This window comes from Prionailurus bengalensis, chromosome A2 (assembly GCF_016509475.1).
Source record: "Prionailurus bengalensis isolate Pbe53 chromosome A2, Fcat_Pben_1.1_paternal_pri, whole genome shotgun sequence".
In the NCBI taxonomy this organism is placed as follows: domain Eukaryota; kingdom Metazoa; phylum Chordata; class Mammalia; order Carnivora; family Felidae; genus Prionailurus; species Prionailurus bengalensis.
The window spans coordinates 46,325,639-46,342,065 of NC_057348.1; the positions used below are offsets into that span (position 1 = coordinate 46,325,639).

General features: G+C 38.3%; 1 protein-coding gene across 1 annotated transcript in view; it reads right to left on the minus strand.

Annotated features, from left to right (window-relative positions):
• Positions 1 to 15,838, minus strand: part of SUMF1 (sulfatase modifying factor 1) — a 93,022-nt gene extending 77,184 nt beyond the window's left edge. The window contains exon 1 of the mRNA XM_043587978.1: positions 15,523 to 15,838. Coding sequence (XP_043443913.1) covers positions 15,523 to 15,792 — 270 coding nt within the window. The 5' untranslated portion in view covers positions 15,793 to 15,838. The remainder of the gene's footprint in view (positions 1 to 15,522) is intronic.
• Positions 15,839 to 16,427: the final 589 nt, after the last annotated feature.

A 16,427-nucleotide genomic window follows, 5' to 3' on the forward strand; every position in this document is an offset into this window, starting at 1 on the left:
CAAAAATAAGTAAACTTTAAAATAAAATAAAAATAAAATAAAATAAGGTTCAAATTGAGGAAGGAAAAAGAGGAAGTCAAAGAGAGATAACTAGGAATAAAAAGAAAGAATATGGGTTAGCAGTAACAGCAGAAGATCTGGAAAAACAAGATCAGAAGAAATGGAAAGTAGTAATCAACAATCACTGATTCCTACTATTTCCATTGATTATCTTTGCTAGTGGTTGTCTTTAATTCTGTGCATATATTTCCCAATGAAAATGAAGCTCTTTTCATCTATGATATATGGGTAATAAATGCTTATTGTTTGTCCAATGTATTACTATTCCTCTAAGGAATCATGCTTGGGGCACATGGATGGCTCAGTTGGTCAAGTGTCTGACTCTTGATTTCAGCTCAGGTCACGATCTCATGGTTGGTGAGACCACATGCGTGCACACACATGTACACTCCCTCTCTCTCAAAATAAATAAGTAAACTTAAAAAAAAATCATGCCTGACTATTCCTGTCCCTAATCCCAGCATTACAGAGGTCACCCTGTCTTACTGGATCTCTAAATGTATTTCCCTCTGATTTTTCCCCTCTTTTCTATTCCCAGAGAACTGCAGGAGCCTCACAACCAGTCACCCTGTCTCCAGTCTCATCCTTTCACATCCCTCCTTGCTCCACGCTAAGCTATTTATCTTCTGTTCAGTCATTCATTCAGCAAATATTTAAGGACCTACTGAACTTTCTGAAATGCCAGTCTTTGGTATCCAATACAATTTATTACAGCTCTGTTTTTAACAGAAGATTGGAAATAACCTAAATGTCCATCAGAAGTAGACAGGTTAAGTAAATTGTGGACCATCCACAAAACAGAAAGTTAAACATCCACAAGTAAAGGAAATACATAATAAATATATTTACCAATATATAGCAAACATAGTGGACTAATCACTTATAAAACTAGCATGAAGATTAAAAGACACAGAAAGTGAAAACAACTCATCACAATAACTAGTTAAGGGATATGTAAAATGAAAAGATACAAAATGAGATACCAAAAACATGAAATATGGCAGCAGGGAGTAAAAATGTGACACTTTAGAATGCAATAAAACAAGTTATCAACTTAAAAATAGGCTATATAAAAATCTCATGGTTGTTACATGAAAACCTCATGGTAATCACAAAGTGAAAACCTATAGTAAATACACAAAAGATAAAGGAAAAGGAATATAAGCATACCCCTAAAGTAACCAATCAAACCACAAAGAAGGAGAGCAAGAGAAGAAAAGAGGAACAGAGAGGAATAACAACAACAAAAGCCAGAAAACAATGAACAAAATGGCAATAAGTACATACCTATCAATAATTACTATAAATGTAAATGGGCTAAACTATCCAATCAAAAGACAAAGAGTGACTGAATAAATTAAAAAACAAGAACCATCTATATGCAGTCTACAAGACACTTACTTTAGAGGTAACCACACACAGACTGAAAGTGAAGGGAAGGAAAAAGATATTCCATGAAAATGGAAACCAACAGGAACCTGGAGTAGCTATACTTACATCAGACAAAATCAACTTTAAAACAGAGACTACAATAAAACACAAGGAGGGGCGCCTGGGTGGCGCAGTCGGTTAAGCATCCGACTTCAGCCAGGTCACGATCTCGCGGTCCGTGAGTTCGAGCCCCGCGTCAGGCTCTGGGCTGATGGCTCAGAGCCTGGAGCCTGTTTCCGATTCTGTGTCTCCCTCTCTCTCTGCCCCTCCCCCGTTCATGCTCTGTCTCTCTCTGTGCCAAAAATAAATAAACGTTGAAAAAAAAAATTAAAAAAAATAAAACACAAGGAGCATTACATAATGATAAAGAGGCCACTCCAACATGGGGATATAACACTTGTAAAAATGTATGCAACCAACATATGTAAATATATAAACATGTAAATAGATAAACCAAATATTAATAGACCTAAAGGGAGAAATAGCACCACAATAATATATCCCACTTATATCAATGGATAGGATACCCAGATAGAAAATCAATGGAGAAACCACAACCTTAAACAACACATTAGGTCAAATAGACTTAACAGACATATACAGAACATCCCATCCAAAAGCAAAAAATACACATTCTTCTCAAGTGCACATGGAACACTCTCCAGGATAGATCCCATGATAGGCCACAAAACAAGTCTTAATAAATTTAAGAGGTCTGAAATCATGTCAAGCAACTTTCCAAGCACAATGATATGAAACTAGAAATCAATTCCATAAAGAAAACCACAAAATTCACAGCTACGTTAAGATTAAACAACAGGCTACTTATCAATCAAGGGGTCAAAAATCAAAACATAAATTTAAAAAATATGAGACAAATAAAAATGGAAATATACTAAAATTTATGGGATGCAGCAAAAGAAATTCTGAGAAATTCAGAGCAATAAATGAAGAAACAAGTTCTTTAAAAAGATAAAAATGATAAATCCTTAGCTAGACTCACCAAGAAAAAAAGAGAGTGGACTCAAATAAATAAAATCAAAAATGAAAGAGAAGATATTATAAATGATACCACAGAAAGACAAAGGATCATAAGAAACCACTATGAACAATTATATGCCAAAAAATTGAACAACCTAAAAAACTGGAAAAAATTTCCAGAAACATACAACCTACCAGAATGAATCATGGAGAAACACAAAATCTGAACAGACCTATTACTACTAAGGAAATTGAATCAGTAATCAAAAACCTCCCCCAAAAAACAAAAGTCTAGAACCAGACAGCTTCACTGGGGAATTCTACCAAACATTCAAAGAAGAATTATTACCAATCCTCCCCAAACATTTCCAAAAAACTGAAGAGAGAGAACTTCCGAACTCATTTTATGAGGTCAGTATTATCCCAACACCAAAACCAGACAGGATGCTGCAAGAATAAGAAATTATAGGCGCATATCTGTGATGAACATAGATGCAAAAATTCTCAACAAAGTATTAGCAAACTGAATTCAACAATACATTAAAAAGATCACACACCATGATCATGGGGGATTTATTCCTGGGAAGCAAGTCTGATTCAACATCTACAAATCAGCCAGTGTGATACACCACATTAACATAACGTATGAGAAAAAATCATATGATCATATCAACAGATGCAAAAAAGCATTTGACAAATTTCAACATCCACTTAATTTTTTTTAAGGTTTATTTATTTTGAGAAGGCGGGGGCAGGGGCAGAGAGATGGAATCCTAGCAAGCCACATGCTGTCAGCGCAAAGCCTGACACAGGGCTCTATCTCATGAAACATGAGATTGCGACCTGAGCTAAAATCAAGAGTCAGACACTTAACTGTCTGAGCCACCCAGGCACCCCCAAAATTCAACATCTACTTATGATAAAAACTCTCAACAAAGTGGGTACAGACAGAAAGTACCTAAACATAATAAAGGGTATGTGACAAGACCACAGGTAACATTATACTCAATGGTAAAAAGCTAAAAGTTTTTCCTTTAAGATCAGGAACAAGACAAGGATGCCCACTCTTGCCACTTTCATTCAATTTAATATTGGTAGTTCTAGCCAGAGTAATTAGAGAAGAAAAAGAAACAAAAGACATTCAAATGAGAAAGGAAGAAGTAAAACTATCACCATGTACAGATAACATTATATAGAAAACCCCGAAGACTCCACCAAAAAACTGTAAACTAATAATCAAATTCCAGTAATGTTGCAGGATACAAAATCAATAGCAAAAAATCCTGTTACATATCCATACAGTAATAACCAAATATCAGAAAGATAAAACAATCCCATTTACAACTGCATCAAAAATAATAAAATATCCAGGAATAAATTTAACCAAGGGGCTGAAAGACTTGTATACTGAAAACAACACATTAAGAAATTGAAAACAACCATGGAAAAGATATTCCATGCTCATGAATTTAAAGAATTAATATTGAATTAATTAATAAATTAATAAAGAATTAATAAAGAATCGCATTCTTACAATTCAATGCAATTCCTATCAAATACCAATAGCATTTTTCACAGAAATAGAAAAAAACAAACCTAAAATTTGCATGAAACCACAAAAGACTCTGAATAGCCAAAGCAACCTTGAGAAAGAACAAAGCTGGAGGCATTGCACTCCCTAATTTAAAACAGTATTACAAAGCTACAGTAATTAAAACAGTATGGTATTGGCATAAAAACAAACAATGAAACATAACAGAGAGCCCAGAAATAAACCCATGTAAACATGGTCAATAAGTTTACAACAAAGAGGCCAAGAATATCAAATGGAGACAAGAGTCTCTTCAATAAATCCAGGAAAACTGGATAGCCACATTCAGAAGAATGAAACTAAACCACTATTTTACACCATACACAAAATTAACTCAAAATGGATGAAAGACTTGAACATAAGACCTGAAACCGTAAAATTCTGGAAGAAAACCTAAGCAGTAAGCTCCTTGTTACAGGTGTTGGTGATGACTTTTTGAATCTGACACTAAAAGTATAACAAAAGCAAAAATGAACAAGTGGGTCTATATCAAATTAAAAAGCACCTGTACAGCAAAGGAGACCATCAATAAAATAAAAAGGCAACCTAATGAATGATAGAAATTTTTTGCAAATCATGTATCTAACAAGAAGCTAATATTCATAATATATAAAGATCTCATACAATTCAACAGCAAAAAAAAAAATCTGATTAATAAATGGCCTAAATAGACATTTTTCCAAAGAAAATACATAGATGGTCAACAAGTACATGAAAAGATGCTCACCATCATTATCACAGAAATGTAAATCAAAACCACAATGAGATTGCACCTCATACCTGTTAGAATGGCTATTATCAATACACCTCACATTTGTTAAAATGGCTCTTATCAACAGTATAAGAAATAAGTGCTGGCAAAAAATGTGGTTAAAAGAAACTCATGTGTACTGTTGGCAGGGATGTAAATTGGTACAAGCACTATGGAATACAGTATAGAGGCTCCTCAAAAAGCTAAAAAGTATTATTTAAACAATGATCACATAGAGGCGCCCCTGTAGCCCAGTCAGTTGAGCGTCCAACTTCGGTTCAGGTCATGATACTGCGTTTCACAAGTTTGAGCCCCACAATGGGCTCTGTGCTGACAGCTTGGAGCCTACAGCCTGCTTCAGATTCAGTCTCCTGCTCTCTCCGCCCTCCCCCACTCATGCGGTCTCTCTGTCTCTCAGAAATAAACAAACATTAAAATATATTTAAAAAATAAAAAAATAAAGAACCACATAATCAGTAATTTCACTTCTGGGTATTTACCCAAAGATAACTAAAACAGAAATTCAAAAATATGTATGCACCCCAATGTTCAAGGTAGCACTATTTATAATAGCCAAGATATGGAAACAACTTAAGTGTCCATCAGTGGATGAATGGATAAAGAAACTGTGGAATGTATGTAAGTATATAAATATGTGTGTATATATAAAAATATACCGCCTTGTGTATATCATATACATGGTATATATAATGTATATATACATATATTTCTCAATTGTTCAGTCATAAAAAAGAATAAAATCTTGTCATTTGCAACATGGATGGACCTTGAGGGCATTACGCTAAGTAAAGTAAGTCAGACAGAGAAAGACAAATAACATATGACCTCTCTTCTATGTGGAATCTAAAGAAACAAACAAATAAAAAACAAGCTTACAGATACAGAGAACAGATTGGTGGTTGCCACAGGCAGGGGGTGGGGGGCAGGAAAGGAGGTAAAAGAAAATTGGTCAGTTACACCTCAATAAAAATAAATTTTTAAAAAAGATTGGTCAGGAGGGACTGGATGGCTCAGTTGGTTGAACATCCAACTCTTGATTTCAGCTCAGGTCATAATCTCATGGTTCATGGGTTCGAGCCCTGCATCAGGCTCCACGCTGATGGTGCAGAGCCTGCTTGGGATTCTGTCTCCCTCTCTCTCTGCCCCTCTCCTGTTCCCCTCTCTTAAAATAAATAAATAAACATTTTTAATTTTTTTTTAATTAAAAAGATTGGTCAGTTCCAGAAAGGCATAGCTTTTTACTTCTCTAAAAAAATACTGTGTACTTTTTGACAGTTCTATAAGGAATCAGGTGGAAACCCAACTTGTAACCAATACAAGATTTCAAATTTATTCTGGGGCTTCCTTAGTGCCCCATACACATCATTGCTTAGAAAATTCAGGGCATTGTAGCAACGTGGATGGAACTGGAGAGTGTGATGCTAAGTGAAATAAGCCATACAGAGAAAGACAGATACCATATGGTTTCACTCTTATGTGGATCCTGAGAAACTTAACAGAAACCCATGGGGGAGGGAAAGGGAAAAAAAAAAAGAGGTTAGAGTGGGAGAGAGCCAAAGCATAAGAGACTCTTAAAAACTGAGAACAAACTGAGGGTTGATGGGGGGGGGGGGTGGGAGGGAGGAGAGGGTGGGTGATGGGTATTGAGGAGGGCACCTTTTGGGATGAGCACTGGGTGTTGTATGGAAACCAGTTTGACAATAAACTTCATATATTGAAAAATAAAATAAAATAAAAACTTAAAAAAAAAGAAAATTCAGGGCAAATGGCTGTTTTTGTTATTGTTCTTGTTTTAGGAGAATGGACACCTTTACTGCAGCACCTAAAACCTAAAATCTTTTTTAGTTGTAACAAATATTTTAAAAAGCATTACATATATTGCTTAATAAATTGTAAGGCAAACATCTTTATAACCCACCCTCCATGAAAGAAAGTACTTTGCCAATTACTGCAGAAGCCATTATTATGCCCATGGTGAACATAAATCCTCTGTCTCATCAGAGAGGAAAACCACTGCTCAGACTTTTCACTTTTATTTAAGATACAATTGATACAGGACATTATATTAGCTGCAGGTGTATAACATGGTTCATTAATCCTATATAGTATGAAATGATTACATAATAAGTCTAGTTAACATCCATCACAACAGTTAAATAATTTGTTTTTTATGGTAAAAACTTTTAAGATCTCTTACCAACTTTCAAATATATAATACTGCATTAACTATAGTCACCATACTGCACTATCCTTTTATATGCACTGTTACCTTATTTTATTTGCAGTTTAATTATTTAACTATGCATCCTATACATTACAGTTTACATTGTGTTTTTTTTTAATATGGTATTTAGGTATCTAAATCTGTAAGTTCTCCCTTAACTTTTTCCTTTTGCAATTTATTTGCTGAAAAAACTGGGTCATTTGTCCAATAGAGATTCCCAGAGTCAAGATTTTGTTGACTATAAACTTATAGTGTAGTTTACCATTATCCCCTGTCCTCTGCACCTCCTGAAAATTGATAGCTGAATCTGGAGGCTTTATCAGATTCAGGTTTGATTTGGGGGTAGTTAAAACTTCCCTAGAGGTGGTGATGTCTTCTTCATTAAGAAGCACATAGTGTAGGGGTGTATGGGTGGTTCAGTCAGTTAAGCAACTCTTGGTTTTGGCTCAGGTGATGATCTCAAGGTTCATGTCAATTTAATCATATACCACTTTCCTACTTAATTTGTTTAGGTGTGCCCCTCACCTTTTCAGGGTAAAATAAAGTATCTAAGCCTTGAAGCCTAATCTCTCACCATCTCCCTCACCCTGTATTCTACCTACACTGTCTGTAAACAGTCAATATTCAAGATCACTTCCTCTAGGCCTATTGCCTACAATTCCCTCCACTGTCTGAGTCGTATGTCCCTCATTTGGGTTCCTCAAATAAATACCTCTATGTATCCTAAAAAATGGCACACACAGTAACTTAATGATGGGTTTTCACCTCCCCCAGATCCTAGGCTCTTTAGGAATCACAAATAAAGTTTTCACTTCTATATCCCCAGGGCCTAGCATGGCACATAGTTCAGGGCAGACACTTAAAAAAAAAAAAAAAAATCTTTATGGACTGAATAAGTGAAATCATGAATATGATGAGGAATTAGCTATTTGAATTATTCCTAATTGTAAAAATTCTTTTTCTTTTATAACACAGTCCCAGACTTGGATAGCATGGTTGCATGATAGTGAAACCTGTGTAAAAGACACTGCTTGACAAACATTCTATATTTTCTTAGTAGAGTTTGGGCCTCATCTTTACCTTTGAACCTCAGATCCAAATGCACTGTCTTCTGGAATCTCAGGCCAAAGGAAATTCTCAAAAGCAACCACAAGGTAATTTTATGGGAAGAAGAAACCATGGCCCAAAGCCAGATCACCAGCTCGGTCTTCCCTTTTAAGGAAGAAGCCAGTCCACACCCTCGGGTAGTACGCTGATCAACTACAAAGCAACACAGCTCTCCACCAGAAAATGCTCCAACCTACACAGGGAGAAGTTTTCCAGTGTGAAGAAATTAGAACATTTGGAGACAGACCAAGTGAACAGGGTCAATATTATTTTGGGGTTCCTAGGAAGTATTCTTGCAGTATTTCTGTGACTGGGTATAATGTAAAGCTGTTGTAGTATAGAGGAGTAATAGGCACAGGTTGAATTGTGTGACATAAAAGCTTTGCCTCCCCTCCCCCCAAAAGAAAGACTGTGCTCAAGGACTGAACTAGGTTCATGCATTATTCTCATAATCCTCCAAATGTCTGAGACACAAGATTCCTCAGGCCTTGGAAGAGAAGGCAGAATGTTAAGCAGTTCTGCAGAGAAGCAGAAAAATAGAAGACTTCAGACAAAAGCTTCAAGTGTAGTCTTAAAATGATTATTAAAATGGTCTAAAAAGAGGTTTAATAAAGGACTTAAAAGGTAAAAATGAAAAAGCTCTCCAGCAGCAGACAGGTAGGTCCTATCCTGAGAACAGGTGTTCAGACCCACAGGAAGCTGTGCGCCTTGTTCCTAATGAAGTTTTACAATCACCTCATTTTCTCATCCTCTTCTCCCTCAAGGTGAGTACCAACAATGTTAATACAATCACAACTTCCACTGTGGACTCCTGGACTAGTTTTTCTTTTTCTTCTTCTTTCATTAACCATCAGAGATAGCCAACCCTGAATAAGCCAAGTTTCCGTTCTGGAGGCGTTCTGGAAGTAATAGATAACAGTAGCCCGCATTGCTCCGAGTAGATCAGAATTTCCAATTTCCACGAATGAGATAAAGTTTCCTGTCCTACAAATGTGAAATGTGGTGCTGGTAAAATCCAGAGCACCAGGTGTTTCAATCTGTGGGACCGTAAGCCAGATGAAAGAACCATTCTAATCAAGTCTTCCTTTTGAAGCTCCAGATTCAAACAATCCATTCCTCCTTGAAAGTATGTTAAAACCCTTTTGCCACACCACAGTTTGTGTCAATGACACTCAAGCCAAAAGCACAGAAGTCAAGGTGATTCTTTTACCCCTAGAACCATATTTGGGCTATACACTCCAGCCAGGTGCAGTGGGCATCTATTACTTTTGCCCACCTGGCATTCAATGCTTCCTGTTCTTGTCAGAGCAACTGACATCCCTTTGAAAACCATGTATTCAACTCTCTAAGTATAGAGAGTCATGAGCTCTTACCCCACCTACTGTGGCTCAGGTTGGCCAACTGTGACTTTGAGAAAAGGGGTACTCTCTCTTCCATCAGTAAAAAGAGATAGACAGAAAGAGAGAGATTGCCTGAAAACGGAGCAAACACATAAGAAAGAAGAGCCAGGAGACAGTCAAAAAGGAAGGTCTGAAGATACTGCCTCAAGCCCTGGAACCAGTTGTGTCTGGGGCCTTATCTGCTCTTGAACTTTCCAACTATGAGAGCCCATAATGGCCCTCCTCCCACTTTTTTTCCAGCTGAGGTCAGCTTTGCCTTTTCTTTCCCTTGCTGTGAGATTTTTATCTTACATACAAAAATGAAATAAGCTTATATGAACACTTTTGGGTAGGCCTCCCTTTTCCTTCTTTCCTCTCCTCAAATCTAATAAGCTAAAGGCTCAGAAGAAAGTGAGGTGAAAAAGAGAAGCATGATCTCTGGATCTGCCTTAGCTGTCTATACAAGGCTCATTTATCTATACCATTCTCTTAGTCTACCGCCTACACAGACAGACAATAATTATAGATGGAATAACATTAAAGTTCCTTCAAGCCCTGGGATTTATGAGTCTATTAAGCCTCAGTGGCCTCATCTGTAAAGTGGGCAATAGTATCTCTTACTGGATTCTTGGGAGGATGAGACACAGCAAAAGATTATTTTACAAAGTTTTCTTCAAAGTATGGGACACCCTTTATTCCCACAGCAGTTTTTTCAGTATTGTATCCACCAAAAAAAGGTAACAAATCATTCAAGCAATTATTAGAGAACGTCTAAAATGTGTAAGGCACTCTGGCAATAGAGATACAGAGATTTAAAAAGGTCTAAAAATACTTCCCATGTAGAATATCAGACAACTACACAGAAAATACCAAAGAAAATATACAAGTTGCCTTTAATACTACTTTCTGGAGGAAAGGTTTCACGGAAGAGATGGCATTTGATCATGCTTCGACACATGGGAAAGCATTACCCAATCAGAAACATTCTCAGATAGGAAATCAGGACTGGAGTTACCCATACATACAGAGCCATGACATACAATTTAATCATCCCATGATTCCAAATGCCTTTCAAGCAACAGTTTTAAAAGATACGTGGAGATCAAAACATCTTGCTACCTTGTACAAAATAACCCCAGTAGAAATCGTTAGGACAATTTTCTCATTGAGAATTATATATATTTTTAACCAGAAGGGACTTGAGTAAAATTTTAAAATATCTAAGTTGTTTCCCATACAATTTTTACTGCAAGAACTTTCCAATGAAACTGTAAATTCCTTGAGGGTAAAGCCAGTGCTATTTATTATTTTGTGTCCCTCATCTTGCCAAGTGATCATTAAATGAATTGAAATACAAAAAAAGACTCACAGTTGAAAAGCGTTACATTAAAAAGTGTGAAAATGTCATCCCCAGAAACCTTACATTACTAACATTTCCCAGAACACACCATGCACCTGCACAACGCTTTGTTTGTGCCCACGCTCCTCCCCTTCTTGGAATGTCCTTCAATCTGTCCTTCCATCCCAGCTCCTGAAAATGTCTCCTTCAAGCCCTAGCTCTAATGTGACCTTTTCTTTAAGACATTTCCTAATTTGTCCAGGACGAATGAATCATTGCTTCCTCTCCAAGGGCTTTGTAACATATTTCTCCTGTAGTGTTATCACTATGGGAAAATGATGCTTACATGTAATTGTGCGTGGAGGGGGAAGGGAGAGAGAGAGAGAGTGAGAGAGAGAGGAAGGTAGGGGGAGAAAACGATGGGAGAACAGAGAGTGCACATGTGCAGACGCTAGCAAGCGCACACCCACCAGAGAGTAAATGGTAAATGCCTTAAGGGGAGGGCATAGGTCTTTTTCATTTCTTTATGTCCAGGACATAAGGTAGTGTTATAAAATATGTGTACCAAATAAACATCTGCTGAATTAAACTAAATAAACACAAAAGAAAAAAATTAGATTTAATACAACCCCAATCCAAACCTCAGAAAGTTATTTTATGATATCAACAAAGTGATTCTAAGTTTATATGAACAGACAAAAGACCCAGAATAGCCAACACAACACTGAAGGAAAAAAACAAAGCTAGAGGGTGGATGCTACCCAACTTGAAGAGTTACTGTAAAGTTACAGTAATCAAGATGGTGTATACTGGTGAAAGAACAAATAGATCAATAAAACAGCAAAGAGAGCCCAGGAGAAAACATCCGTAAAGAAAGTCAACTGGTCTTTGAGGAAGGAGCTAAGGCAAAACAGGGGAGCAAAGATAGTCTCTTCAATAAACAGTGCTAGAACTGGATATTCACATAAAAATAATAATCCAGACACAGACATTATACCCTTCACAAAAATTAACTCAAAATAGATCACAGACCTAAATCTAAAATGCAACTGTAAAACTCTTAGAAGATAACATAGGAGAAAACCTAGATGACAATGGGTATGGTGATGACTTTTTAAATTTTTTTAATGTTTATTTATTTTTGAGAGAGACAGACACACAGACAGACTTGAACAGGGGAGGGGCAGAGAGAGAGGGAGGCACAGAAACTGAAGCAGCCTCCAGGCTCTGAGCTGTCAGCACACAGCCCGACACAGGGCTTGAACTCACGAACCGTGAGATCATGACCTGAGGTGAAGTCAGATGCTTAAATGACTGAGCCACCCAGGGGCCCGGGTGATGACTTTTTAGACACAACATCAAAGGCATCATCCACAAAAGAAGGTGCCAAGCCAGGCTTCAATAAAATTAAAAATTTCTGCTCTTCAAAAAATAATTCAAGAGAATGAGAAGACAAGCCACAGACTAAGAAAAATTCGCAGATGACACATCTGATAAAGGACTGTTATCCAAAACAAAGAACTCTTCAAACTCAACAATAAGAAAACAAAACAATCTGATTTAAAAACGGGCCAAGGGGCACCTGGGTGCCTCAGTCAGTTACGTGTCTGACTCTTGATTTCAGCACAGGTCATGATCTCATGGTTTGTGAGTTCGAGCCCTCATCAGGCTCCACACTAACAGTGTGAAGCCTGCTTGGGATTCTGTCTCCCCCTTTCTCTGCCCCTCCCCTGCTCACTCTCGCTCTTGCTCTCTTTCTCTCTCAAAATAAATAAACATCAAAAAGAAAAGGAAAAAAATTAAAAGGAAAATAAAAATGGGCCAAAGACTTAACAGACACCTCAACACAGAAGACACACAGATGGCAAAGATATCATATGTTAAGCAAAAAAATGCAAACTAAAACAACAGTGAGATACCACTACATACCTCAGAATGCCCAAAATCTGGAACAATGACAACACCAAATGCTGGTGACAGTGTGGAGCAAGAGGAACGCTCATATATTGCTAGTGGGAATGCAAAATGATACAACCACTTTGGAAGACAATTTTGCAGTTTCTTAAAAACCTAAGCATATTCTTGCCATATGTTCCAGCAATTGTGCTTCTTGGTATTTATGAAAATTTATGTCCATACAAAAACCTGCACACAGATGTTTATAGCAGCTTTATTCCTAATTGCCAAAACTTAAATGCAAGCAAGATGCCCTTTGGTAAGTGAATGGAGAGATAAACTGTAGTTTATGGATATTATTCAGTGCTACAAAGAAACTAGCTATTAAACTATGAAAAGACATCGAAGAATCGTAAATGCATATTACCAAAGAAAGAAGACAATCTGAAAGGCTACATAGTATATAATTCCAATTGTGGCATTCCAGAAAAGGCAAAACTATGGGCACAACAAAAAGATCAGACGTTGCCAGTGGGGAGGAGGGGAAGGAATGAATAGAGGGAGCACAAACAGTTTTAGGGGAATGAAAATACTATACTATATACCACACTATATGATATTATAATGATGAATATACACCATACATTTGTCCAAACCCATACAACGCACAACACCAAGTGTGAACCCTAAGGAAAACTATGGACTTTGGATAACTATGATACATGAATGTAGGCTCATCATTTGTAACAAATGTACCATTCTGGTGGAGGATGTTGATAACTGGGGAGGCTATACATTGTGTAGGGGCTGGGGATATATGGGAAATTTCTGTACCTTCTCAGTTTTGTTTTAAATGTAAAAATCCTCTAAAAGAAACAGTAAGTTTAAAAAAAAAGAAAATTAAGGGAAACAATGTCAATCACTACAACCAAGTATCTCTCTCATAATATTGGACTTCTTGAATTCAGAATAATGGCTAAGTGTCAGAATTAGACCAAAGTCATCTCCACATGAACTGAAACACTTGAAACTAAGGAAAACATAGAGATAAAGAACTGCCTCTTATGAAGTCTTTTGTCTTGATAACAAGGCTACTTTGGGTTCAGTCATTAAGTAGAGTCCTTGAATGCTTGTGAGCTGTGTTCTCAGCAACAGCTAGTTCACTAATAGCATAAGATGCCTCCAAACATTAGAGAAAGTGAATTCAAGGGAAGACTAGCATAAAATAAAAACATGTATGGAAGAAACAAACAAACAAGCAAACAGGAACTTGCCAAAAATGACTCAAACAATACCTAGGCCAGACCCAAAACCACTCTGAAAAAATGGAAAAAAAAATGTTTATCTTATGAACATAATTAAACAGACATTGGCACCCACATCTCATTCTGAAATTAAAAAAGAAGTTAGAGCACTTAAAATGAGGAATGTTCTGTACTGGCCAAAAGGTTCTAGGGAAAAATTTGATATAGATCAATCTGTAAATGTCACCCTGTTAGTAACAAAGCAGATAAAAAGATACAAGGCATTCTCTTTTGAAGGAGGGAGGAACTGATTATCATTTACCACAAAGGTAGAAAGAAATTAAAATCATCAATGGTCAATACACACTACAACAATAACCAGGGCTCCTACCACACAAAAGATAAACACTAATAAATCAGGGCATCCTCTGAGTAACAACCAGAAAATGTATAAGGCCAAAAATTACACAGGATAGAGAAACAACCAGAAGCCCAGCTACCAACCTCCTAACCCTCTATACCTGAGCCACAAAGTTAGAGTCCTCACCCCCAACATCCTCACTCCCTAGCTGGGGAAAGGCACCCCCAGACAGTATCTTTGGTAACTGTAATGTGAAAGTAAAGAACTACTATGGTGGCAGCATACGGAAATACTGAAGAGGAAGAAAAAGGAAGAAGTCAGGCATGGCCTGATGGAAGACACTACCTCTCACCTAAGTCCTGAGTACTGTTCAGAATTAAACCACAGGAAAGAAAAGGGGGATAGAAAAAATAAGGAAAGGATGTACTAGATATACAAGAAGGAGTTTAGGAGTCAAACATCTGGGTTCTAGTCCCCATAATTCCACACCCATACCAATATGCAAAGTACCTGGAAAGAATGAAGTAACTGTTGTTACCAATGTTATTATTCATATATACTAAAACTTAACACATCCAGGCACTAAGAGAGGCACAGATAAATAACACTAATAAAGGAACTACAATTGGTTTGGTCCTTCCTATGTGCTGAAGTAATAAGGATAATAAGATAAACAGGACAAGTCCTTGCCCTCAAGAAAGTCTACTGAAAAAACAAAAGAACCAGTGTCTACTGGAAGAATCTATCGATAAACATACAACAATGTTAACGACATTTAAAGACCACTGTCCAGATTCCTTCACAGTTAATAAAACCTGTCGCCCGTAAACGCCTGAGAAACTCAAGAGGAAGATAGGGTGGAGTAAGGAGGAAATGAGTAAGAAGTGAGAAAGGGGAGTGTCAACTGTCCTCAAACCAAATTCCCTAACAAGCAGGATTCAGCCGGGCCCCAAGATCCCACCGTCTTGAGGGGGAAAAGGGGGGAGGTGCTTTTCATCGAATCGAATCAGCACGTGAGCGACTTGGGGTGTGGTTATAATCTTTACCTGCCTTCCTGCAAACCCCTTGCCTTGCTCATCCCGACCCTGTCCAAGAACCCCGAGGTCCCCACCCGCCTTCAGGGAATCGAGAGAGCACCTTGGTGGGCGCGAGCGGCCGCTCTCCCGGGACCTGCCCGGGGGCGTTCGCTTCCCGCGAGTATCGGTGCGCGGCCGCCGAGCTGCCATGGTCCCCGCGACGCTGGGGAGTGCCACAGCCGCATGAGCCCGCCAGGGAAGCCGCGCCCGCGCCAGTCCTGGCCTCTTCGCCCCCAGCCGCCTCGCCCGGCAGCAAGAACAGTGGCAGCAAGAGGACGAGACCGAGCCGGGCGCAGGATCCACCAGCCAGCCCTAGTGAGGGCGCAGCCATGTTGTCCCGCAAGCCATGTGACCAGGTGGGTCACGTGACTGCGCCCTCCTTAAAGGAGCCAACCCTGAGTTGATTTTTGAGGTAGCCTTGCTGTCTCTCCAACTTTCTCTGGGTACCATTCCTATGGAGCGCCTCTGGTAGGCTCCGCTAACCCTGCAACGCAAAACCCTACAAAACTCAAGGCCTTACAGCGACTCTGAGCCTCATCATTATTTCTTGGTTGAAAAATGATAATCAAATTTGTTGAGCATTTGCTAAATGCCAGGCAGTATGCTAAGTAAGTACTTAACTTTTTGAAATCTCATTAATCCTCACAGGGACCCTGTAATATTTTTTAAATTTTTTAACGTTTATTTTTGAGAGAGAAAAAGAGAGAGAGAGACCACAAGCGGGAGAGGGGCAGAGAGAGAGAGAGAGAGAGAGGGAGACAGAATCTGAAGCAGGTTCTAGGCTCTGAGCTGCCAGCACAGAGCCCGACGCAGGGCTCAACTCACAAGCTGTGAGTTCATGACCAGAGCCAAAGTCAGAGGCTCAACCAACTGAGCCCCAGGTGCCCCGAGGATCCTGTAATACTGGGTTCCCAGAGCAATTAAATGACTTGCCCAAGGTCACATAGCAAATTAAGTGTCAAAAAA